This window comes from Lycium barbarum, chromosome 2 (genome assembly GCF_019175385.1).
Source record: "Lycium barbarum isolate Lr01 chromosome 2, ASM1917538v2, whole genome shotgun sequence".
In the NCBI taxonomy this organism is placed as follows: domain Eukaryota; kingdom Viridiplantae; phylum Streptophyta; class Magnoliopsida; order Solanales; family Solanaceae; genus Lycium; species Lycium barbarum.
In genome coordinates, this window is record NC_083338.1 from 116,180,907 (window position 1) to 116,207,865 (window position 26,959).

At 36.2% G+C, this 26,959-nt stretch overlaps 1 protein-coding gene and 1 long non-coding RNA gene across 3 annotated transcripts; one reads left to right on the forward strand and one right to left on the reverse strand.

Annotated features, from left to right (window-relative positions):
* The first annotated feature begins 1,494 nt into the window (after positions 1-1,494).
* LOC132626864 (bifunctional 3-dehydroquinate dehydratase/shikimate dehydrogenase, chloroplastic) lies at positions 1,495-17,716 on the forward strand. 2 transcript variants are annotated; one of them, XM_060341880.1, is made up of 11 exons: positions 1,495-1,652; positions 2,098-2,336; positions 10,211-10,316; positions 10,819-11,046; positions 13,396-13,742; positions 14,075-14,138; positions 14,249-14,354; positions 14,438-14,575; positions 14,685-14,833; positions 16,959-17,121; positions 17,219-17,716. In XM_060341880.1, the coding sequence occupies exons 1-11, from the start codon at positions 1,644-1,646 to the stop codon at positions 17,257-17,259; spliced, it is 1,590 nt and encodes a 529-aa protein (XP_060197863.1). In that variant the 5' UTR covers positions 1,495-1,643; the 3' UTR covers positions 17,260-17,716. The 2 variants fall into 2 exon arrangements, with proteins under 2 accessions (XP_060197863.1, XP_060197864.1); XM_060341881.1 differs by having other exon boundaries at positions 10,819-11,037.
* A 236-nt stretch (positions 17,717-17,952) lies between these two features.
* On the reverse strand, positions 17,953-20,657 carry LOC132621570 (uncharacterized). Its single transcript, XR_009575569.1, has 3 exons — positions 20,262-20,657; positions 19,756-19,834; positions 17,953-18,185 (listed from the first exon to the last, which is right to left on the reverse strand). It is a non-coding gene; the product is annotated as an uncharacterized LOC132621570 (long non-coding RNA).
* Positions 20,658-26,959: the final 6,302 nt, after the last annotated feature.

Sequence of the window (26,959 nt, forward strand, 5' to 3'; positions counted from 1 at the left end):
ATAAGGGCCAAAAATTAATTTAAAAATAAAAGAAAAAGGACCAAAATGTCATAATTGATAAAGACGGGATAATTTAGGCTGAAATTTTAGTTTGGAGTCTGGAGTGGAGTGACTTGACCAATATTTAAGGGTCGAATTGCCAACAAGGCAACAACTCATCCCTCGAGTTGCCTTTTTCGGTCAATTGAATGCTACTTTGTTCTATTCTCCGCAATGGTCCAAGAGTTGTGTGTTTTGTTTCAAATCATTTGCACTTTCGCTCCTTTTTTACATCATAATATTTATATGTCACGTTCTTAAATAATTTATACCTACTAGACATAAATTGATTCTGAAGGATAAGAATTAAAAATCAACCTGAGATCCCCTCCAGTACCCTTCTGTCCAGGATTTATCAAGGGAATGGTCAATATTAATGGTCATATATATAGTAGTAGTCAGTGTTTTAAAAGGCGGGGCGTTTTACATACGCCTCGAGGCACGGGGCGTAAGTCCCATGGGTATTTAATTTTAGTATTTCTTAAAATAATATAATTACAATAAATATTTTTAAATAGGTAAAATTACATAAAAAAAATAAAAGAAAACTGTAAATAAATGAAATATATATGTGTGTGTGTGTGAGCGCGCGCGCGCGCTTGATCCTCACAAAAAAATGATCAAAGCAATCCATTATACACCGCTTATAACTTGTAATTATATATAACATAATTTTACAAGTATAAACAATAGAATGAAATAAAAGCTATTATGAAATGCAAAACAATTCTAACATTTTAACTTTCAAACACGGAAAAAAACACAGTTTCTTAAAACACTATTACTATCATACTATTCATTTTATCTCCTTATAAGCAAATAATTAATAAAATTTATTAATATTACAATTAAAACATAACTTCTTCATGAACAAAAAATAAAATTATATGATAATTCTGATACATAGGACTTATGACCAATGACAAGTGAAAATGTACAATTCCGCTATGTTTTTTTTTTTTTTTTTAAATTAAGTGATATTCACCCTCACGACGTTCTCAAATAGTAAATATCCAATACTACGACTTGTTATATGAGTTACACCCAATCTTCTATTTCTATAGATGAAAAACTATTAAGTATCATTATTTTGTTAAACAATTATGAGGGTGAATGATTTTAATTAAGGAATTTAAAATATAATTTGTGTAAGAACTGTTAGGCGAATCCTGGGCGTTAGGCGTGTTTAGGGCGTACGGTTGGATGCTTAGGGCGTAAGCCTCATAGGAACTAAGCCCCGCACGTTAGCCCCAGGGCGTTTTGCCACTGCTCTGCGACGAGCCCTGGGGCGCGTCCTGACACTACCTTTTAAAACAATGGTAGTAGTTGAAAATGGAAAATAAAATAAAATTCATCCCTCACCAACCCACGACAGTTATCTCACCAACGCGGCTACACATACACGCTTTGAATTCTTGATTTTGTATTATATAAAGCTAAAGAAAAACCACACATCATATCTACTTCACCTTTCTTTTTCTAATTAAATATAAATAATACTAGTATATATATCTATTACCTCTGTCACTTGACTTTTTCAAGCTGGCTGCTTAGCCTACAACTTCTGCTACTTACCCATTTTTTTGCTCTAGAGTTGGTTGCCAATGGAGTTGGTAAGTCATCCTTTTTTATTCAACAACTTGTCTCATTTTGAATTTCTTTCAAAATTGATTTTACAAAAAATGGAAAAAGAAAATGATAAAGAATTTGAAATTGGATTGGCTTTCTCAACTCACCAAACTTTGTTAGTCTTTCTACCAACCCACATTGCCTTTACTATTGGAAAAAAAAAAAGAACAGTTCTTTTTATGTTTAAATTCTTTTTTTTTCTCTTTCTTGAGATTCTTGAATTGTGGGGGTTGAGTTTTTTTTCTTACCTTTGCTATTGGAGAAAAGAAAAATAGTTCTTTTTTATGTTTAGATTCTTTCTTTTTCTTGAATCTTGAATTGTGGGGGTTGAGTTTTTTTTTCTTACATTTACTATTGGAGAAAAAGAACAGTTCTTTTTATGTTTAAATTCTTTCTTGAATTGTGGGGTTGAGTTTTTTTTTTATTTAGGTTGTGGATTCTGGTGTGAAGAAGATGGAAGGGGAGACAATGAGGAGGAACCCAACTCTAATATGTGCACCAATTATGGCTGATTCAGTGGATCAAATGTTGATTCTTATGCAAAAGGCTAAAACTAGTGGTGCTGATCTTGTTGAAGTTCGATTGGATAGCTTGAAAAGCTTTAATCCTAGGCCAGATATTGATACTATTATCAGACAGTCCCCTTTGCCTACTCTCTTCACTTACAGGTTTCTTTCTGCTTCCAAGTTTGTGTCTTTACTGTCATATCTGAATTGAGTTGTTAAAGTTTGTACATTTTTGTGATAGCTGGAAGATTAAGATATATCCTTCTTTTCTTGTTTTGAATTTGAAATCCAAAAGATAAAAATATAGGAGAATAAGCTTGAGTTGTTAGTAGTCGCAGTTTTGCTCTTTAGTTTCTTGTCCTCAGATTTGTGCTACTATCTGTTGTTTCTAGTACTTCAAATATCTTATTTATCTGTGGTAGCTACTGCTCCTTTTTTTCCAGATTGCTTTATCATGGCTTTTTCGCTTTCGTTATTTTCATCTTCATACTGCTTTGAGTTGCTTGTCCTTATCTGACCTTTTTTGCCATGCTTTCTCTTGAGCCGAGGGTCTTTCGGAAACAGCCTCCCTACTTTCCAAGGTAGGGGTAAGGTACACTTTACCCTCCCCAAACCCCACATTGTGGGATTTCATTGGGTATGTTGTTGTTGTTAAGCTTGAGTTGTTAGCAATATTAATTGTAAGGATTTAGGCCTTCCTACCGGGGAAAAAAGTAGTCTTGATAAGACTAGCCAAATGTAGTCATTATAGCTTGGAAATTCTGTTTTCATAAATAGCAGAAGTTCTGAATTCAGTTGTTAAAGATTGTCTCTTTTTGCGTTTTTTGTAATAGCTGGAACATTAAGAATGATGATTAAGATTTATCCTTTGAAATATACATTTTAAAGATTCTTTTACTTGATTGACAATGAGATTAGTGAGAAATTGGGAGTGATCCACTTGCTTATATTGGGAAATTAAGTAGTTTTTCGCATTGGTTATGGAAAATTTCACATTGTTGTCCTGAGTTTTGATTGAGAAACCATTTTATGTGTGTATTTGATATTTCAATGTATGTGTATACATTAAAAAATATAGGGCACCTCAACTCATAAATGGATATAAATGCATACTTAATGTCAAGTTACTTGTGTTCTGTGCTTAAAGCACGCTGTGTATGCATGGGAGTGTCTACTTCTTTTGCTAATGTATCCATTTTATTCGACTATCCTGTTCTCTTAATAAGTACTTTCTACTAAAACAAAGAGTTTGGAATAAATATAGTAAAATAAATAAATGAATGTGAGTGTCGTGTGTATCTAGGAGCAGCTAACCAAGAGTTGTTGGATGACTGTAAAGTGAGCCTGATTAATAATTCTTGGTTAACATATGGTGCTGAAACCATGACACGCTGCTAAATGGTGCGTCAAGTCTACTCCGTGTAGTCTTCCTTCCCATTAGTGCTTTTCCTTGTGTGTGATGTCCTCTGAGCAATTTCATCTGACATATACATGTCTAACAGAAGTAAGCTTTGCGAGACCTTCCAAGATACCTTGGATACTTGCTAAGAACTCAACATATCCATAAGACAGCCAAGTAGCACGCTGGCTTGTGAATTTGCACAGAGGTCATATAACTGTAAAGCGTATGTTTCAAGTTAATGAGTTTGAATAAGTCTGTCGAATGATCTGGATCGAGGAGAAAGCAAATTAAGAAGTCTTTTTGCCTCGAAAAGGAGGGAAAGAAGGCGACTAATTGAAACTACTGAGTTAGCTCATATTTTGCTAAAAAGAAAAAAAAGTGAGGTAGCTCATAACAAATAGTTCGTAAAGAAATTTGATCTGCAGAAAAGGACAGGTTGGTAGAAGACCAGAATCATGATCTTTTACTTCCTTTTCAAGCTCATGTACTTGAAAAGGAAGTGATTGAAAAAGGTTCATGTACTTACATAATAACATTTCACATGTTGAAGTATCACTTAATCACTGTCTCAAGTGACAGAGGCCAATCAATGACAGGTTACCTCAAACCATCTCATTCACTGTATAGAACTTCTTTTCATGGGGACCAACTATCATCTAATGTCAACCGAACTAATACCTTTAGATGCACAATGACAGGGGATGGGAATTTTCAGCCTTCACTGAAAATGGTGAGCAAGAAACAAAGAAGTGCTGACCCGCAAGGGTGGCAAAGTTGGTTGAGCATTGGGCTTTCATAATGTGGAGGTCTCAGGTTCAAAACCCCCTGCCTACACCAGCAGGGAATTTGCCTTCTGGGTCGAGCTCGTCGCACCGGGCTTGCCTAGTGCGGGTTATCTCTCTTGTGTCATTTGCGAGCTATTGCACAGGAGCTGGGTTTACCTTGTGCGCACCTGAAGGGTAGCGGTTGCGGGTTCCCATGTCATCGAAAAAAAAAAACAACAAAGAAGTTCTGTGGAGTTACTAAACATAAGCTCCCTTCATCATGTCTCTATCCCTATGTTGCTCGAACCCTTCAAAGTCCCTGTCGCACCCGTGTCGATCTAGCACTATTTGGGTGTGGGATCCCCACCGGATGTGGTCAATTTACTCAGGGTGCTTTAACTACATATGTGACCAAGAAGTATAGATTGATTGGGTATTTGGTTTGATATTTTGATTATGTTATATATATAATTAGTTATACAAAGTATGAGACGCTTTGCTCTTACATATATCTTACGAATACAATTTTAGGTGCTTATAAGGAATTAAATTTCATTATATTTTTGGTGCAAGAACATTAATTAATTGAAGTAAATACTTGTATATCTTTGCCGGGGCGCTCGACTACAGAAGCCATTCATCTTGTGAGGAGACTGGTGGAGCAGTATAGGGAGAGGAAGATAGATTTACACATGGTTTTCATCGACCTAGAAAAGGCTTACGACAAAGTGCCAAGAGAGGTTATATAGAGATGCTTGGAGGTTAGAGGTGTACCTGTGGCGTACATTAGGGCGATCAAGGACATGTATGAGGGAGACAAGACCAGGGTAAGGACAGTGGGAGGAGACTCGGAACACTTCCCAATGGAGATGGGGTTGCATCAGGGATCAGCTCTTGGTCCATTTTTATTTGCCTTGTGATGGATGGTTTGACGTGGCAAATTCAAGGTGAGGTGCCACGGTGCATGTTATTCGCGGATGACATAGTCCTGATTGACGAGACCCGCACCGGAGTGAGTGCTAAGCTGGAGGTTTGGAGACAAACTCTGGAGTCTAAAGGATTCAAGTTGAGTAGGATCAAGACAGAGTACATGGAGTGCAAGTTCAGTGACATGACACATGAGGCTGGCGTGGAAGTGAGGCTTGGAACCCAGGCCATCCAAAAGAATGGAAGTTTCAAGTATCTTGGATCTATTGTACAAAGAGATGGGGTAATTAACGATGATGTCACACGTCGTATTGGTGCAGGGTGGGTGAAATGGAGGCTCGCTTCAGGAGTTCTGTGATAAGAAGGTGCCACCAAAGCTTGAAGGCAAGTTCTACAAAGTGGTAGTGAGACCGACTTTGTTGTACAGCGTGGAGTGTTGGGCAGTCAAGAACTCGCACGTCCAAAAGATGAAAGTTGCGGAAATGAGAATGTTGCGATGGATGTGTGGGCACATCAGGCGAGATAGGATTAGGAATGAAGATGGAGACAAGGTGGGAATGGCATCGGTGGAGGACAAGATGCGGGAAGCGTGGCTGAGATGGTTTAGGCATATGAAGAGGAGAGACACAGATGCCTTAGTGTGGAGGTGTGAGAGGTTGGCTATGGACGGTTTCAGAAGAGGTAAAGGTAGGCCGAAGAAGTATTGGGGAGAGGTGCTTAGACAGGACATGGCACAGTTCCAGCTTACCGAGGACATGACCTTAGATAAGAGGCTATGGAGGACTCAGATTAGGGTAGAAGGCTAGTAGGTAGTCCCACGTATCCCGTCGTACTAGTAGTCGCAGTTTCGATCTTCATTTTCTTGTCCTTTGATTCTTGCAACTATATGTTGTTTCTTGTACCGCAATTATCGTATTTATCTGTGGTAGCTACTGCTTCTTTTTCTCAGACTGCTTTATCATGGCTTTTGTCGCTTTTGTTAGTTTCATCTCCGTATTGCTTTGAACTGTTGTGCTTATCTAACCTTTTCTTGTCATGTTTTCTCTTGAGCTGAGGGTCTTTCGGAAATAGCCTCTTTATCTTCTGAGATGGGGGTAAGGTCTGCGTACACTTTACCCTCCCCAGATCCCACACCGTGGGATTTCACTGCGTATGTTGTTGTTGTATACTTGTATATCTCTAAGTATAGATTTATAGCTGTATCCCAGCACCCATATCGGCACTCGAAACCATACCCCAATCCTTAAATTTATCTAATGAAGAATATGACCAGATCCACTCATGTATCGGGTACCGGCACCCGAGTCCGAGCAACATAGGGTCAATCCTTGTTTGACAGACATGTGAAAAACTAAAGCACTTTATGCAGTAGGTGCATTTTGCTGTAAGTTTATGCTTCAGTTTTGTTAGGAAATCACCTGTTGTTTATAAGGTCTCCATGTATATAACCACAGAGAACTTGTATGCATTTAGTCTATGTTTTATAGTTTTCGTTCTTGGAATGAAAGAGTGGCAGCAAGATCCTGTACTACCTGCTGCCTTGTTTGTGGATGATTGACATATGTTGGAGTACGATCAGCTGGTGCAGATGCCTCTTTAATAACTGCGCATTTCCTAAAAGATGAGAAATTTTTCTAATTGACTGAAACTTGACTTAGTTTAAAGACAAAGGAGGATGATGATGGAGTTGTCAAAATTTTCATTATCAACAGAAAACTGTCTTGGCATTGTTACTTGCATCTTGGATAAATATAACATGAAGTATCTGTCCGTCAAAATTAAGCTCATAATCTTATTGAGTAAATATTTACCTATCTAAGACGATATCACTGAACTGAGAGATTTGAGGTGGATGATCGGTGAGGCAGGAAATTGAGTGAACTTTGGAAGATATGCAATAAGACTTGTGACCGTTTATCCTGTCACAAACGGGTTTAAAAATCCTGCCATTGTCCTTTCCTTATTCCAGTGGATTTTATAGGAATAAGGTAAAAAAATAACGGGAGTTTATTTTGGCACATTTCTGCTTATTGAAAATAATCCAAGTTAGAAATTCTTGCCAGTGGTGCAGTGTATTTCTTGCCAGTAACTAATGTGGGCTATAAAGTAGAAAGAGACTGGGATGTGTAAGTCGTAGCCAGTGTTTTAAAAGGCGTTTTTTGGGGCGAGCCCTGGGGCGAGGCGTACCAAAAATGCACCGAGGCGTACAGGCGGGGCATAAGTATCTTGGGGCATAAGCCCCAACCTTCGGGGCGTTCGCCTAGGCATGAGCCCCAACATTTGGGGCGTAAGCCCCGGGAACTTTTACAAATTTGAGCCAGTAATTGCTTAGTATTTTAAAAAAAAAAGTTAAATATCCAGTAATTAACTCAAAGTAAATTCTCAAACTAAATATCTCAAAAAGTCAAAAGTTTTTTCTAATCGTTTATCCTAATTTCATTAGCTTTTCTCATTGTTGTTTACGGAGTAACATATACACTTTACACCTTTGTATGCAAAGTAAACTACAAAACAAAGTGTTTTGTCCTCCAATTCTTACTATCTTCCATGTTTGCATTTTCCTTCTTTATGCTTTATTTTCTTCAAGATTTTTTTAGCATTCTTCAATTTATCTTTTTCAAGATAGTTTTTAGTTTTAGAATTTCTTTTGATATCACTCTAGTTTAGATAATGTTTTGAAGACTCTACTCTGGCTATTTGTATTATAATGAGTATTAATTTGTATCTAGTTTTAGGTTTTAAAATAATAACTTTATATTATTGTCAATTTTATCTTTGAATTATTAGGACAAAGTATCGTTTTGTCAACTCTAATTATGTTTCATCATAGACGTGTTATTGTGTAATGCATCTTTACATTCACTTTTTCAAGATTTTTTTAATAGTTCATGCATATGTTAGCATGTTAATAATAAATATATACATTTTTATACTAATTCTTTTTGATTTGTATAATTTTAATATATTTTTTACTTATATTTTTATTTTATTAACTTAGAAAATATTAAAAATTAAATACCTGTGGGGCTGCCCTGTGCCTCGGGGCTTACGCCTGGGCGAGGCATATGTAAAACGCCTCGCCTGACGCCCGCGCCTTTTAAAACACTGGTCGTAGCAGATTTCATGGAGTACGCAGACTGTATCAAAATCTAGATTCTTGAGTTGAGCTATGTCAGTGGAGACTGGATAGGGCATATGATTAGGGGAAATTTCTGGTTTACCCAGTTACAAAAATATTAAATGGATTAAACTGTCTTATCCTACTTAAAAGATAATAAGCTGAAGTAATGCGTGGGGCATGAAAGACAAATTCTCCCCTTCTCTCAAAAGTTTGAGACTTGATTGGAGATACGAGTGTCAAAATTTACCAATCTTTGAGTTTCAGTTTTTAAAAATCATCAGATCTTGAGCGAAATTTCTAGATTCAAATCTAGCCATTACTTGAGAAAATCACGGTGAATGTAAAATTTCTGGTCTTTTTTTATTTTTTTATAGCAAATGGATCAAGTTTCCTGGATTGAGGGAATAACTGTTAGTTGCCAGCATTTTGAACATTATTTACTGTAACCAGAATTCTAAGATGTGGAGCAGAAAAAGCCTAATTGGCTATTTTAGCAGGACACTAGGTGACTAAAACTACAAATCTTTGTTTTTAGTACTGTAACTGCATCGAGTGTTGCTGCTTACAAATATAATACTTAAAAATGTTGGCTTTCTTCTCTGGCTTTTTCACTTCCGTTATTTCTTTCCGGAACTGCTTTGAACTATTTTTCCTTGAGCCGAGGGTATATCGGAAACAGCCTTTCTACCTCCAAGGTAGGGGTAAGGTCTGCATAGACTCTACACTCCCCAGACCCTACTTTGTGGGATTACACTGGGCATGTTGTTATTATTTATTACATGTGGAAATCCAATGAATAGGAGAATATGCCTGAGTTGGTAGCAGTATTAATTGTGAGGATTCAAGGACCTACTGCAAGCTGAAACAGAAAATTAGAAGTGTGTGTGGGAGAAAGATATGTAGCGTACAATAGTGGAAAACCATTGTTGGCCCATTGCATCGACAGGTTTGGGGACGGGGGAGTGGGGTGTTTACTGTATTGAGAAACAAGGATTCTGAGTGTAGTCAAATTTGGGCTGGAAAAACATTATAGCTTGGAAATTTTCTTCATAAAGAGCTGAAATTCTGAAAAGAAAAAAAGCTTTTCAAGTGTAAAACACAGGTTGGGAAGAGAAATCGACTGCAATCCAACCTGTAGCCATTTTCTACATTCCATCATCCAGTTTGCTGTGAAGCCTTTTTTGGTTCAAAATTCATAATGAAAATGTTTTTTCTGTATCTGTTGCTCTTATATCCCTGTTTGTTGATATGCACTCTTTTTGTTTCAGTAAAAAACTTGTCACTAACTTGACTTGAAACAGTTAGAGCATGGAACCAGCCTCCACTAGCAAGTTTTTCTTTATAAAAAAAAAAAAAAAAAAAAAGATAGTACGAAACGGAATGAAATTACTTTCCCTTGGGTGGTCGCTATTCACTTTGATAAGTAATGGTTTTGAGCCTAACTCAAACCCAAAGTTAGCTCATGAGGGGAGGGTTGTTCTAGACCATATAAGGAGACCATAATTCATTTTTGTGATGCATGTTTTCACATGGAAATTCTGTGAACCATACTGCAGCAATACAATCAGGATCAATATGTGCTGGATTTTGGTGTAATGTCTATTGTACATTTTCGAAATTATAAAACAAGGATACTTCTATGTCTTCATGCAAGACATCCTCGGGCCGACCATCTCCGAGTTCAACCTTATTTTAGAATTTATTGCCACTTCTGTTAACTTGTAATAACAAATAGTAGTTCTTTTACAATATCTAAATATAGCTCTACTTCTAGACATTGAAAATTCATTATAACATTTTCCGACATTACCTACTTTGCTAGGCCCAATTGGGAAGGTGGTCAGTATGCTGGAGATGAAATGAGTCGATTGGAAGCACTTCGATTAGCAATGGAATTGGGAGCTGATTACATTGATGTTGAGCTAAAGGTATTGATTTCACACTAAAAATGGCCCCCACAAAAAAAAAAAAAAAGCATCATACAGCTTTCCCTGACTGGCTGCTGCTAAGTGTCCTCAAAATGGAATTCAGGTAACTGCATAAGAAGGAGAATACAAGGTCAATCAATCTGGTTGCGTGACGTTCAGATCTCCAGAAACTTGAGTAGTAGAAATTCCAAAGCATTTTAATAGGTGTATTAACTTGCCAGTTTTGTGTTGAGACTTAGAGCGTGACTTTTTTGAGCTCTAGGCCTGTGATGCTTCTTGCATGAAGGAACATTCAGTCACAGAACGATTTTGCAAACTAAAGATCACGTCCTGTTGGAACTTGGAATATATGATATATAAACTTAGCTAACTTTAACATCAACGTTTCTCATACTTCGAGTCTTCATTTGTTTTTCCTTTTTACTTTGATGGACGCTTCATCAATAAATAATAATCAATGCTTATCTTATGCTGTTTGTTTCTTTTTCTCCCCCTTCTTTAGGCTATTGACGAGTTCAACAGTGTTCTACATGGAAATAAGTCTACAAAGTGCAAACTTATTGTTTCTTCTCACAACTATGATAACACACCATCAGCTGAGGATCTTGGCAATCTAGTAGCAAGAATACAGGCGTCTGGAGCTGACATAGTGAAATTTGCAACAACTGCACAGGATATCACTGATGTTGCACGTGTTTTCCAAATTACTGTACATTCTCAAGTAAGCGGCGTAAGTAGTATAGCCAAGTTCTGTGAGCGTAACTTGCTTTCAAATTATGCGTGGTGATACATCATGGGTTTTCCTGAGCTGGATTTGATGCATGATAATAGTAGCTGTTTAGCTGGAATCTAGAAGCTCGCTGCTTCTTGTGTTAAGCCATACATGCCATTAAGTTAGGTATAGCAGCATAAACTTATTACTGGGTATACTTTAATAACCTGGATATATATTAAGAGCAACGAGAGGAACAAAGACATTTTTCTTTTAACATAGGAACAAAGACATTGAGAATAACTTCTTATTTCCGGAAAAAAAAGGACATTGTGAATAACTTCCAAATTAACTCTCTCTCTCTCTCTCTCTCTCTCCTGGTGAAAGTGGTGGGGGTGTGTTAAATTGTCTTAATTTATCTGATGGTTTTCCCATTGCAAGAAAAAGTTAAAGGTAGACAGTAGATGCTTTGAAGGAAAAACAGAAATTGTAAAGAAGATTAAGTTTAGTTGTTTAAGTTTTCCAGCTTTTTGGTGTAACCTATAGGAAGTCAAAGATGAAAATAGCATGATAGATTTTATTGACAACCTACTGGGATAGGATCTTGCATAGATGGAATCCATTGTAAAGGGGGGGGGGGGGGGGGGAGGGAGGGGAGTGTTTGGGGGATTTCTTACCTGTTTTCTCTGTATTTTCTAGCATAACCTTTGTGCTAGGCTGCTTATTTATTATAAAATCATTATTTACCTGCTCAAAAAAATAAAGATAGTAGAATCGATGCCTTAGACATTTTATCAAGTGAATGACATCTGATATCACTTGTAAATTAAGGTACCTTTTAGTACATCAAGCGATGAGGTTGTGTTATATGCTGTTGGATTCTTATTTGGTGAGACCCAATAGGATGGACCGCTGTAGGGACTTAATTTTTGTGAGACTAACACCCCTAACCTTATATATGTCAACAATTATGTTTTTAGCTAAAAAGTAATTTTCACTGAAATGATTTAGCAACTCGTGATAAGATGATGATTAGCTAAAATTCATAAGACAGTTATATGTTCTCTTAAATATAAAAGTAGTCCCTTCAGTTAAAAAGAATTCCAACAAATAATATTTGATTTTCATAATACTCCATAAATATTTATTGACTGTGGAAGTTGAAACTTGAAAGTGATGTGTAAGAGGGCGGATGATCATTGATTATGGGTAGATGGTCCATATTGTAAGTTAAACTCGGCATAAGGGAATAAAAGCAAATGGAGGAAGGGGTCACTGGCTAGGGCACTTGGGGGTAGGTGGTTGCGTTGTGGATGAGAAAGGGTCAAAGGAGTCCCACCACTCCTTGGGGAGCAGTTGGAATGGTGATAGAGCAAAAGGGAATAAGGTGTTATAGCTTATCAAGAGTCTATATTCAAGGGGTTGTATAGGACAAAAAGTAATCCTGTAGATAAGCAACGAGAGCCAAACTTGCACGAAGCAGGGACCACTAGTACCCCGTCCGATTCCTATGTGCACTCCAGGAACCTAACTGCCCCAAAAAGGTCTTAAATGATTCTTTTATGAAGTTCCAAGATATTGAGCCTGGATCTAGAAAGATATACACATGAAGATTAGGTTAAAAATGATTATTAGTATCACCCATATATGTAACTCATCGTGAAATTTTCAGTTAATATTTTAGTGGGTGCAATTACAGTCCAGCTTCTAGTCTTTGTTTAGCAATTTATACTTCGATAAGTTGTATAGCATGGCAAAATATCCAAAAGTCATCCCACCCTACTGTATCATACTTTGCAATGTTTTCATTTGAAAAGCATTGTGGCGGCAATCAAGTCTTCTTTTAACCTCAAAAAGATAGAGTGGGATCTAGTTCAGAACTAAATAAGATAAACTCTTACAAGATTGACAAGCTTAGGTTTGAGATACTTGACTGCAATTTGATCTAATTTATTTCTTGAACTCCCGGAGAAATCATAAATTGAAGACTCTGAAACCTAGTTGATTGATGGAATACAACAACTAAAACTACAAGATGGTCCTTCTTTGTTTTTTCATATTTTGGAATTTAAGAATGAAATCTACATGCATTAGTTTTTCTAATCATAAGCTGGTTGCCCCCGTGATTGAAGTTCGTTCTCTTTTCTGCGCCTCTATAACATTATTCATGTGCATACATGCAGATACATGGTTACTTGTTATTAGGTTTGTTATGCATATTATATGCTTATAGTTGTCCTCCCTCTACCTTGAATTTCTGGCTTTCTTTTTCTTTCTTATGAGTTACCTGCTTGAATATGGGTTTCTTGCACTCTAAGATGCTTCTCATGATAAAAATTAATGAGTTTCTTGCATTTTGTTAAATAGGTACCAATAATAGCCATGGTCATGGGAGAGAAGGGTTTGATGTCTCGAATACTTTGTCCAAAATTCGGTGGATACCTCACGTTTGGTACTCTTGAAGTGGGAAAAGTTTCTGCTCCTGGGCAACCAACAATTGAAAATCTTTTGAATCTATACAATTTCAGACAGTTGGGACCAGATACCAGAATATTTGGCATTATCGGGAAGCCTGTTAGCCATAGCAAATCACCTTTATTGTATAATGAAGCTTTCAGATCTGTTGGGTTTAATGGTGTTTATCTACATTTGCTGGTAGATGATGTTGCAAATTTTTTCCGGACGTACGCATCTTTAGATTTTGCTGGCTTCAGGTTTGCTCTCAAAACTGAAACTGGTATTTTATCAGATGTCTTTTAGTTTAATCAGGGTAGTATAGTCATGCCAAATTTCTCTGGCCTACCATCCTCCTTCCCCCTCTCTCTCACAGCTTGAAAGTATCATCGACTTATACATTTACATACCACATGTTCACGGGGTTGTATTTACTGGGTTTTTCTTTTCTTGGTTGAGATCATCCCGGTCGTGTTTTTCCTAATTGTTATGTGTCAGCCATGCCTAGTAAATATAATACATATTCATGTTTTTCTTATAAGTATAATGCATATGCATGGTTAGAATTATTATGCAACTTTATGTTGTCCAGCTGTACAATTCCTCACAAAGAAGCCGTTCTCGACTGCTGTGATGAGGTTGATCCTACAGCTAAGGTATTTTTTATATCATGATCTCATAATACTTTTCAGCTGTTTCAGTTTGTTTTGTATTACAGGGATCCGTATTCTAAATGCAATTTCTTGGTTTCTTGATTATCCTGCAGTCAATAGGGGCTGTCAATTGTGTTGTAAGGCAGCCTGGTGGGAAATTATTTGGTTGCAATACAGACTATGTGGGTGCAATCTCCGCCATTGAAGAAGCGTTGCAAGGTGAAAGAATCACTTACTAGCTGCAAACATCGTTTTCTGAATTAGAGCTTAACGTTTGAGCTTTTCATTATTTCCTTTTGCAGGTTCACATCCTAGTATATCTGGCTCACCCTTGGCTGGTAAATTGTTTGTGGTCATTGGTGCTGGCGGTGCTGGAAAGGCGCTTGCTTATGGCGCAAAAGAAAAGGGGGCTAGGGTCGTGATTGCTAATCGTACCTATGGTAGTTCCACACTTCATTTTTTAAATTCTGTGTACACCTAGTATTCCTACTCTGGTATTGATTGTCAAATATGTTTACTTCATACTGATCTTCTATCTTTATCTTGAAGAACGAGCGAGAGAAATTGCTGATGTAGTTGGAGGTCAGGCTTTGTCTCTTGCCGAGCTTAACAATTTCCATCCAGAAAATGATATGATTCTAGCAAATACCACCTCCATCGGCATGCAACCAAGGGTTGATGACACCCCAATCTCTAAGGTTTGCCTCTTTTCGTTATTCATCTTAGATAAATAGAACTCGTTATTGAATCCGTATCTTTATTATTTGAACAGCTGCAAGGTCAATATCATTCATGTGAAATGGGTAAACAAAGAGGGTTCAATGTTGAACATACAAGCTATATAAATTAGAATTCAATGGAGTTTATTTTTTCATTTTGTTGGGGAATCTTTTTATTTTCTTTTTCTTCTTTTTCCTGTGCTTGCGAAAACTTTTCCCCCTTAACTAGTTCATACCCAGCATTCAGCAATTACCTCTCTAAGTTTCACTGTTTTTAAGAGGGTTCAATATTGAACAGAAGAGCTTTATTAATTTGAACGGAGTGGAGTTTTTAAATTTCATTTTGTAGGGGAGTCTTTTATTTTCTCATTGTTTCTTTTTCTTTTGCTTGGAAAACAACATTTTCCCCTCTGTTAGCCTCACACCTCGAATGTGTGTGTAATCCTTATAGATAGGTATCAAAATCAATCTTCTTTATGTTAAAGAATAGGATTTTAGGCCTTTCATAACCTTGCAAACCCGCCTAGTCAACAAATGAAGTCTCTAATTATATACCTTTGTAGTCATGGCCCACAATCTCAAACAACCTCCCCTGTTCTTCACTGCTCCTAGGAATGAAATTTCATTCATTTTCAAGAATTCTTCCGGATCAGATCCTTATAATTCTGTGAGTGGTTTAAAAAGTGTAAATGAAGTTCTGATCTATGAAAAGAATTTTGGTGATTTGTTCCCTTGCAAGAATAACGATGATGATATAGTACGAGCTTAAATGAAGAAATGAGGATTCATATAGCCGACCCCAACTTGTTTGGGATTGAGGCGTTGTTGTTGTTGCTCCCTGGCAAGAATAACAGAGTAAAACAGATGCAATGAGTGAGATCAGTTCTGGCAGAAATGGAACTGCTGGTAAGAAACCAGTTCAAGATCATTACAACAACAACAACAACAACAACAAGAAGCCCAGTAGAATCCCACAATGTGGGGTCTGGGGAGGGTAGAGTGTACGCAGACCTAACTCCCACCTTGAAAGGTAGGGCGGCTGTTTCCGAAAGACCCTCGGCTCAAGAGTAGTTCAAGATCATTGGCTGCTGCTTTTGATCTGAGCTTTACTCACTGAGTCACTATTAAAATAGGATATGGTTGAATAGTTTGATATACGATCTGGGCTGATATTTGGCATTTCTAGACAGCTGCCACAGGAATTAGTTTCACGCATTTATTTGCTATAAGGCAGACAATGTCTGAATAAGTTTTGACATTCTGTGAGTCATAAAGAACTAACTTTAGTCCTGAGGAAACTACATACACTATTTTCAGAAAAATAGTTAGGGAAATGAATAAAGCATACAATAGAACAGAGAATCTGTGGCTAATACATATAAATCTACATGTTGTGCTAGGGAGTCACAGCCAATAACATAAAACTAGTATATACTGTTAATCTGTTATCCAATCTTCACCAATACACACACACATAAACACACCTGTTAACCAATCTTTATTTGCGCGAAGCTCCTATCCAACTCCTTACATCTTCTACTTGTGGATAGCAAGCAACTCTGCGCATGAGTTAGCTGCCTGCTAGCCGCTTAGGTTGGATATAACCCCAGTTTTATGATTTTGAAGAGTGAAGTGGATCAAATGAGAAACTATTATTGGTATATGCTTAAACCTGAGTAAGATATTTTTCTAGTAACTTGAACTTATCACTAACAGCTATGGGGAGGATGAATGTTGTAAAGACGTGTAGCACATTTCTGTCTGCATTCTTGAATGTTTCAATACCAGTTAGCTTCCATTGAGTTTTTTTTTTTTTTCCTTCAGTGCTTGTTCTGTTTACTTAATTCCTTTCAGCAATGAACTTCAGAATGTGCCTTCTCAGTGTGAATGAAAATTTTGAGCTATTCATTGTACATCTGGGATCTCTCTTGTCTCCGTGACCTGGAAGATTTAATGTCCATTTATATCACTATTTCATGATACCAGCTATTTCAAATTGATGTCGATATTCTGCTTAGTTTCCCTTAAATGCTATTTGTGATGAAAAACATTGTTTTAAATGTCTCACTATATTGAACTTCTCTGACCTGCTTTCAAATTGCAGGAGGTTTTGAAGTACTATACACTTGTTTTTGATGCTGTTTATACTCCCAAAATCACTAGACTCTTGCGGGAAGCTCAAGAGAGTGGAGCTAAAATTGTGACAGGAGTTGAAATGTTTATCGGGCAGGCATATGAGCAATATGAAAGATTTACAGGATTGCCAGGTAAGTTAAAGATAAGTTCATTCCTCAATTGTGTGGTCATGGCATAACTAGCGCTGATTATCCTTTTCGTGTGGTGATTCTTGTGTTGAAACTCTAGCTCCCAAGGAACTTTTCAAGAATATAATGGCTACATACTGAGAGGGTCCCTTTCACTTTTCAACCGCGGCTGCTAATTATTATTCCTTCTAAATCCTACATGATTGTGTAATAGCAATGCTGTTAGTGTTCGCTCTCCCATCATTTTTGCTTCGGAAGAACTAGTTCTTTCCAGGTAAATCGTGCTTTTCAACTTATTGAGGATGTTCAGAAAAGCAATCAGATATACGAGTTATTAGCTGTACCAATGGCAGGAAAATCCACCATCTTTCTGGCTTATGTTAGTACTTGATTCTTTGACAACTATTGTTCTTTTTGGGAGGAAATTCCTTTGTACCTTCAATTGTGCTTTCATTAAACAGAGATGAGAGATGTATGCAGTGTTTCATCACTGTACATGGAATTCCTTTTGATTATTATTATTATTATTAAATGTTGTCACATTATTGTATCATACCAAGACAATTTTGACTTGAGTTCAATGTTTGAGTTGCAAGAATGCTGTACTTCCAGTTTGTCTTTTAATCAATTCTGGTCCCACTTTTCTGGGCTGGGATAAGCCTATTTGCCATGTTTTAATGGGTATGTGATTTTGTCACGACCCACTTTAGGATCGCGCGGGCACCTACCATTCCCACCTTGGTAGGCGAACCCTTAAACCCAAACAAAGTCATAAACAAGTAAAGAACTAGATTCTTTATCCTTCAAGATATATTATAATCAAAAGCAGAAGTCAAACCAATATATACACTAAAGTAGCGGAAGAGTTTACATCAATTTAATACATACACTGACTCCTTTCCCATGACCTAGTCTAGACTAGTGCAAGAGTGACTAAGATTTAAATACAGAATACAACAATAAATTTAAGACTCAACCTCCATCTCGGAATGAGAATGATGGAGGCCTTCAAGATAGGCACCGTGCGTCTTCCGGAAAACTTCAATCACTCAATATCCTGAAAAACTCTACACCCCAAAAGAGATGTAGCAAGAGTAGTATCAGTACAACACTCATACTGGTAAGCATCATAGGCCGACAATGGTTAGAAAAACATAACGGTAATAGAATCTACAAATAAGCATAACAGGCAAAAACTAAGTCAACAGCACACATCACTTACCACTCGCTTCAACAATTAGAAGATTCTTATTTTCATTAACTCATCCTCAGGGATTCATTTGCTTAACTGACGTTATACTCTCTTCTAACTCTTCTAACTCATCCAACATACAATAGACAATTTGGCTCAAGTATCTCAAGTCAACTACCACTACATTATTCACTCTTAGTATCAGGAAGCTATTTCGTCGTTATGATATTCATTATTCGCCTGAATTTAGGAAGCCAACATATACAACAGGGCGAACTAGCATCAAATATAAGTAATTCAAGATCATGGCCCATGGTTATAGCAACTAAACCCAACTGTGCCAAGTCTCAGTATAGCAATCCGAATCAGTACATCATAGTAGTATCACAACAATCAACAGAAACCAAGATACAATGCAATGCAATCATATATGTAGGATGAATGCAATGCATATGCATATGAAGCTTTGTACAACATGTTACGGAGTGACTCCACGTCTCGGCGATCATGACCCATGGGGGACCCGCAAAGTCCATGTACCACTCGCTCCAGAATATGACCTCGGATCACAAGCATGCTCTCACGATCCCGGCAAAGACCTCGGGCATCGGACACTCTATCGTTCCCGACAAGAAACCTCGGGAAACAAACACTCCTTTCTCTTTTACACTCTCCGACAGAAACCTCGGAGGCTACACTCTCTCACATATCATCATCAGTACCAGAACAATGCATATGTCAATGTATCATGGACATGCGTATGAATATGATGAAACAACCAATATAATCGTAAACAGTACCACACATGACACACAAGTAACATCGACCGTAAGGCTACACAATAAGCCACAATGAATCACCATTCTCATCTCAGTTTCGAATGAGTACGTACCGCAATACCAAAACCATGATATATCACTAACCACAATTACCAATGTCTCAACGTTTCAACGAACCAACAAATAAATAGATCAAGATGAGTCAATAACACCATATCATTCCTTTATTTCCTTACGACATCAACATATGATAAAACACGTTTTTTAACTCATCAGGTCAACCACTAAGTATCTAGTTTAGAATCATTCCATGTTCCATTAATGCGTTTATCCTCTTCAATACTAAATTATGATTCAATATTAATATACATGTGACATAACTATGCATGTCATGCGTGCCATTCTCATCGACAGAATGTAACAAGTCAAGTCCCATACAACTAGTCTCCTAAGTCACATAGAATCCATTATTACGTAAAGGAACACCAACACATGAACCTAGAGAGTTTACAGGCCATAAGCCCGAACACATAAATCACATAACAGTACCAACCTAAGATTTGCATCCCAATCTCCGAAATCCTAAACATGCATTCTCCGCTTCATCTAATACATGTATATGTAAGTCTAACCAGAGTCTACCAATGAAAGGAAGCCGTAACCTACCTCGAGGCCGAACAGGTGTGCGAACATCCACTTGGATTCCATCTTCCATCTTCGTAGCGAACTTGTAGATCCGAGAGGTCTAGGAACGGTGAATACATTCAAGTAAGCAAAGATTGTGGAATTCGAGGTCACAGGGGTAAAATCGTCATTTCTAAAATACTCAAACTAGATTCTTGATTATAGCTATTTCACCTTTTTTATGGGAAACAAGGTTACCTAGGTCAAACTTACTTTACTAATTCTATTAAGACATTATTAGCCTCTAACAAATTAACCCATTTCGGAAATAGAAGATTTAGGCTTAGAACTTGCTATTTAGTCTAGGTTTGCAACAAAAGAGCTATGTTGAAGTTACTAATTGCTCTAGATTAATCATTATCACATTTTCCCAAAGGTCTCATAAGATAGAGAAAAAACTCTCCTTTAATGCTCTACTATAGTCATAAATGGTTCAAGAAGAAAGAGCGAATTAAAGGAAGATGAAATGAGGGATTTAAAGGGTTTACCTTCCCAACATTTAAGTTTCTAGGGTTGGAATTTTCTCTTAATGGCGGCTGCTGATTTGGGGAAATAAATATTAGGTCATGTCAATAAATGGGCTTAAATAGGGAAATAACTGCCCGTCAACCGCTGTGGCGGTCTAACGGTCGCTGTGGCGGCACCGCTTCAGCGGTAGCCCCACCGCTAGAACGGTCTTTTAATGATTTTGCACCTCCGCTTTAGCGGAGCTTCCTGCCGCTGTGGCGCCAGCGCTGGGGCGGCAGGACTATCTCTATAGCAGTATGACTGGGCCTGGTAGCCCAATCTGATATTTTACACACAATTTAAACAACTGGTCCGATCAAGTTAGCGACTTTGAAGAGCTCAACGAGCTGAGAGGGTTTTAAGGGGGTCAGGGTTGCGAATTTTTTCCGAAAGTCACAGTAACGACGAAACGGGTTGTTACAGATTTTAGAACAATTAAAAAATAAAATGATATAAGGTCAAAGGAGCAACATTTGCATTCTGTACAGAATGGTGGACATACTGTCACGTGTTTTACAGATGACACAATGATAAGTGAATTAATATTGCCTAGTTTAATTTAACAAACTAAATTTTAAGGCTCAGTTTAACAAGTATATTTCTTAATATAAGGTAGTTAATTGATTAATATGTTATTAAAGAAATTGAAAGAACATTTCTTTCCAATCTAGACAATAAAATAATTACTTAAACATTAGAGTATCATGAGTTCAGTTAGTAGAATGATTGGAGAGTAGTCTTTCCTGCATGTGTACTATTAATTTAAAAATAGTCTGTACAACTTTGGAATCTTATTCCTAGCTGGTCGTATAATGCTGTGACAATGAACGAGAAAAGGCCATAAATAGTCCCTTATCTATGGGAGTAGGTCTAAAATGATCCCTTAATTATACATTTATCGGTTTTAGTCCTTTAACTATCCAAAAACTTATCAAATTTAGTCTCCGTCTATTTTTTTATACAAACAATGTACAAACTCATAAACCTTCATGAGATTAATCGTTAAACCATTCCCCAGACCTATATTTCTCTCTCCCTGCTTCTTATTCCTCAAGTTCCTCTTGTTAAGGAAAAAAAAAAAAGAGCATTCTGGCACTGGTATCGCTCTCGAGTCTCTAAAATTCGAAAAGACAATCTCAGGCACAAAATTTCTGTAACCATTCTTCTCAAACACTACTAAAAAACTGGTAAAAACCGACGGAAAAAACCCGATGAAAAAAACCGACGGAAAGACCGACGAATTCCGTTGGTTTTTTCAATAATTTTTTTTAAATCTTTTTTTTTAAGAAACCCGGCGGACTGTGTCGGTTATGTTTTGCACAAAAATTTGCGAAAAAATATAATTATTTTTATATTATTTTCTAAAATAAACCGATGGAGTCCGTCGGTTTTTTTTTCCGTCTCCATTTTTAGAGCGAAAAAATAGTATAAATTAAATCAGTGTAAGTATATGAACAAAAAATATCAGTTGTCTAGTGGTAAAGCCCTTTAATGCTAAGGAACATACCCGGGTTCGATTCCAAGTTCCTACATTTCATTCTTTAATTAAAAAAAAAAAAAAACCGACATGAGACCGTCGGTTTTTTTTTTTTTTTTTTTAACAAAACCGACGGACTGGGTCTGTTTTCCGTCGGTTTTAACCGACGCAGTCCGTCGGTTATGAACCGCGAGAGAGAACTTGAGGAAAAAAGTTGATGTTAAAGAATGAACTTGAGGAAAAAAAAGCAGGGATAGAGAAATATAGGTCAGAGGAATGGTTTAACGATTAATCTCACGAAGGTTTATGAGTTTGTACGTTGTTTGTATAAAAAAATAGATGGAGACCAAATTTGATAAGTTTTTGGATAGTTAAAGGACTAAAACCGATAAGTGTATAGTTAAGGGACCATTTTAGACCTACTCCCATATATAAGGGACTATTTATGACCTTTTCTCGATAATGAAGCACTTATTGCTTCTCTGAAATACTAGAGAAACACACAAATGAAAAAAGGAACCAACTTTGTATGTTGTTTATAAATGCATGAAAAATAAAATAAAATCGAATATTAATATCAAAACAACTTCAAAATCATAACATAAGTTGTAATCGAGGAAAAATAAATAAAAGCCAACCTTATGTTACCTCGTATTCTCCTATAGTTTAACGATAAAGCTTAAGTTTCTTTGGTACATTTGAAAGGTAATAGTATAATGTGTGCATCACGGAGAGGCAATTTTTTATCTGATATGTAAATGATAATATAAAGATGCAATTTGTCTTTGTTTATGTGTACTTTTTAAAATTGATGATGTGTATCACATACGAAAGCAACTAGATGGAAAAATCAAAGGGACAAAGATTAAAAGAAAATTCTCTCTCTATCCTATATAACAAGCTAGCTCGAGCCTTTCAACGTCGAGTAGTATTTTTTTATTATTATAAAATAATAAAATAAACAAGAAGAATATTACAGAGAAAGAGAGAAGAGAGGAGAGTTCTCATTTCTCTTGAAGGGATGAAAATACAATGAAGCGAATATCTCTATTTATAGTACAAAATTGTGTTGGTCCCAAAGTTACTAAACCCTAATTTCTCTCTTAAAGATAGACATCCATAATAAATGATATTTATCTATAACATGATAGACATCCATAATAAATAATATTTATCTATAACACTCCCCCTTGGATGTCTATTTGATATATCATGTGCCTCATTAAAACTTTATTAAAAAATACCCAGTGGAAAATATTCTAGTGAACGAAAAAGAATATACATTTCTAATAATACGCATTTTAGCTGGCTCATTAAAAACCTTACCAGAAAAATCGAATTGGGACAAAACCTTGATTAAGGGAAATAAAATACAACGCGTATTAACTCCCCCTGATGAGAACATCAATCTAAAATTTGAATCTTCGCATTCCAATCTTGTGCACCATCTTCTCGAAAGTTACAGTTGGTAGAGACTTGGTGAACAAATCAACCATATTATCACTTGAACCAATCTGTTGCACGTTGATATTACCATTCTTTTGGAGATCGTGGTGAAGAACAACTTTGGTGAAACATGCCTTGTCCTTTTATGAGTCCTCTCTTTGTTGGGCTATGCATGCTGTTGCATCTTCAGTCTTTGGATAGAGTTGCATCGGCATATAATATTGTTGAAATCACTCCAAGTGTATTCCTGACTTGCTTTATAAACAGATGTTATCTTTATATGATTTGATTGTCATGTAGAACAACATCGTATAACTGTAATCCCTCAAATTATAGAAAAGTATATAAATGCATCAATTGCATAAAGATATGGCCCTTCAGGACCAAAAAATTCTATAAGTTTCTCATTTCAACTTCTTTCAGCAGATAATCTATTGCTTGTGGAAACTCTTCAAGAGTTCGAATAATATTCAGGTAATCAAAATACACTCATAAAGACATAAGGATACTAGAGTCATATGTATCCATAGTCAATGGATACTCATTATGATAAAATTGCATTTACCTTGCTTGATTTAATCCATATAAAAGTATGAACATATTTTTAGAACCTGTATATGCTTCAGGCATTTAAAATTCTTCAAAGATTTTCATATAAATTTTGTCAAGTGACAATATCCATTAATAATTAAATGTGTGACATTTTCTGTTGTCTGGACTGCAGGTCCAATAAGTTTGAAGCTTACCATAACGTGTCATTTCACTTGGTAATAATGTCCATGTAGCATGCGTTATAGACATAGAATTCAGATCCTCACAATCTTTTATGATATTGTGCTATATTATACCAAAGATATCGTCAATGATATATCATTTGTATCGGTTCGCAATGTGACATAACTTATTGAGATCTCATCACTTTCATTATTTTAGGTACCTAAACCTCTCATGAGGTTCATAAAGTGTCATGTCGTATGCTCTTCAAGAGCACATTGCCTCCTTATTATGACCATTTGGATCATTTGCTCCTCTCTCTTTTCAAGGATTATTTCATTTAGAACCGATTGATCTATCATGCTTCATGCATGTTGTATACTTTGTCCTTCAGGGACATTAATATTAATAGGAGCATCTTGCAGCTGAAATACGAAGCTAGTTTTGGGTCAGCAAATACTTCTAGCATTTAACTTGAATTACCTTTTGAATGAAGATCATACTAATGATAATTCACAATATATTTCCTAGCTACTTATTCTCTCCCCCTTATGTTAGAAAGCTAACATATATCTTATCTTCTTTGGGGGAATTCATCTTTGTGCATCATGGTAGATTAATTAATCATATACCACACATAAAAAATTATTAGATGGAAATATTCCGTTCCTAATCTTGAACCAATTGCGAGGGGAGAATTTATCATAATTTATTGGTCTGAAGCATACAAGTGATGTTGTATACAATATATCATATTTCAGATCAACACATGAAGCTTTGTTCTCATAAGCTTTGGTTTAGCTATTTATCGGAGACATTCAACGCCAAACCAACTTGGATATAGATCAACGTTAACAAGATGAATTATCTTGATTACATAATCTGAAAATTGTGCTCTCAACTAAATTATTTTGAGCAAGTAACTTTGCATATGCCAAACTGTGAGTTGGCAATAAATGCACATGTGACCGTCTTATCGATGCATCTATTTAAGACATCACATAACATGTGAACGGACCCATATTCACCTTTTATATTTTTTCAGAATTTAGGGAATTCAATCCCAACATTAGCCAGTATAATCAACTTATTATGAGAACAAGCAACAAAAATAAATCCTTGAAGAATCTTCTAGTTCTTCAATATATGTCAAATACTCAATCTGCACATCATGTTTGAATCAGGATGGTCAAATAGCTCGTGCTGACTAATAAAATTATTTATACTAGTAAACTTCAAGTTTACCATGTCATGTGCTATTTGTTTTAGTAAACTTTCGGTTTACTATGACATGAATTGTTTTTTGTTGTATCAATAAACTTCTGGTTTACCATAACAAACAATAGAAAGCGTTTAACAAGATCTGTCTTCTTTTTCTTAGAATAAAATTGATCAAGAGGTCTCCACGTACGACAGGTACGTATTTCAATAATTTGTATCACAAAAGTAATATGTATATATTTTATTATTCAATCTCTTCCAGGAGGTAAATTGTGGTATTTCTTTCATTCACTTCGGGGAATCAAACTTGGTCATTTATATGCACTTAATAATAGCTCATTATTTTTCTCAAGCACAAGAAAATATTGCTTAAGAATATTTCTTAGACATTTTTCAATGTCTTACTACTTCAGGAGTAATTTCAAATTAAACTTCTTGAGGAGTGAAATTTAAAGCCTTACTACATAAATTTCAGTGTTGACTACTTCGGGAGTAATGTATAGAGTATTTAAAATATTTATTCTCAATTATTCTACCTCGTCTGGAGGTGAGACATGGTATTTTCACAACAAAAAACACGTATGTATTTATATTCTTTACTAAATATCACCACATTCACTTCAGGAAATGGATATGTATTTGTAACATTTATCAAAAGTTTTCATTCTTCAAGAATGGAACATAATCATATAAAATTATCATCGCTTAGAACCTCTTTTAAGATATTGCTACTTCAGGAGCAAAATCAAAGCATATATAGAGAGAGAATTTTTTTTCTTAATATGGCTTCCTTTATAATCACAATACACTACTAAAAAAAACAGGGATTTTCGACCAAAAATTTCGACCACACGAGGTCGAAAAAGCCTTTATTTCGACCAATTTTTCGACCACACACGTAGGTCGATTTTTTTTTTACCACGTGTGATCGAAATCAAATTCTACCAAAATTAAGAAAAGAAACTTTTTTCGACCACATGTGGTCGAAAATATTATTTTTATATTAAATTATATTTAATTTTTTCGACTACACATGGTCGAAAACATTATTTATATTTAAATATAAAAAGAAATTTATTTTCACAATTTCGACCACATGTGGTCGAAATTGTAAATTGGGCCTAGAATTTCGAGTACATGTGGTCGAAATCTGGCAATAATATTGCTAAATTTCGACCACATGTGGTCGAAAATTTGGAATAGTTTTTTCAGCATTTCCCTGCTTTTGGCAGCCCACCTGCCAATTTCCAAACAACCAAATTCATCAACCAAAACAGGCATCCAATTCATCAACAATGCAACATAACAACCATAAACAATGTTCAAACACTTGAACACTTAAACATTGTCCATTCAAACACTTATGAACAATCAAATTCAACCTCAAAGTACTTAAAATTAAAACTACATTCAAACACTTAAACATCATAAACATAAAAGTACTTCTAATTCGAATTAAAACTATATTCAAACCCTTAAACATAATATACATATCCATTTAAACATAGAAGAATTAGAATCCAAAAGTACACTAATAAAAAAGGTCAACGTTGGGTGTTAGAGACATGATCTGTATCCTCCCCACTAGACTCATCGACAAGAGCATGATTTATGTTAGCCTGTGACCTACGTCGTCTATCATGGGAAGGTCGGGGTTGGCAAGGGGCTGTGACCTACGAGCATCCCCAGGACACGGGGGAATTGAAAACGCCCCCGAATTGAGTAAGCTATTAATTTGGGATTACATACCCAACATCCTGGCCTCCGAGGAATTAAGTGTTCTTGTTAGCTGAGCAACTTGATGCTTCATAACTTCATACT

Excerpts from the sequence above, each read along its gene's own strand:
- LOC132626864 (XM_060341880.1), top strand. Across the intron at positions 13,743-14,074 it reads TTAGATTTTGCTGGCTTCAG|CTGTACAATTCCTCACAAAG; the intron begins GTTTGCTCTCAA and ends TATGTTGTCCAG. Across the intron at positions 14,139-14,248 it reads AGGTTGATCCTACAGCTAAG|TCAATAGGGGCTGTCAATTG; the intron begins GTATTTTTTATA and ends ATTATCCTGCAG.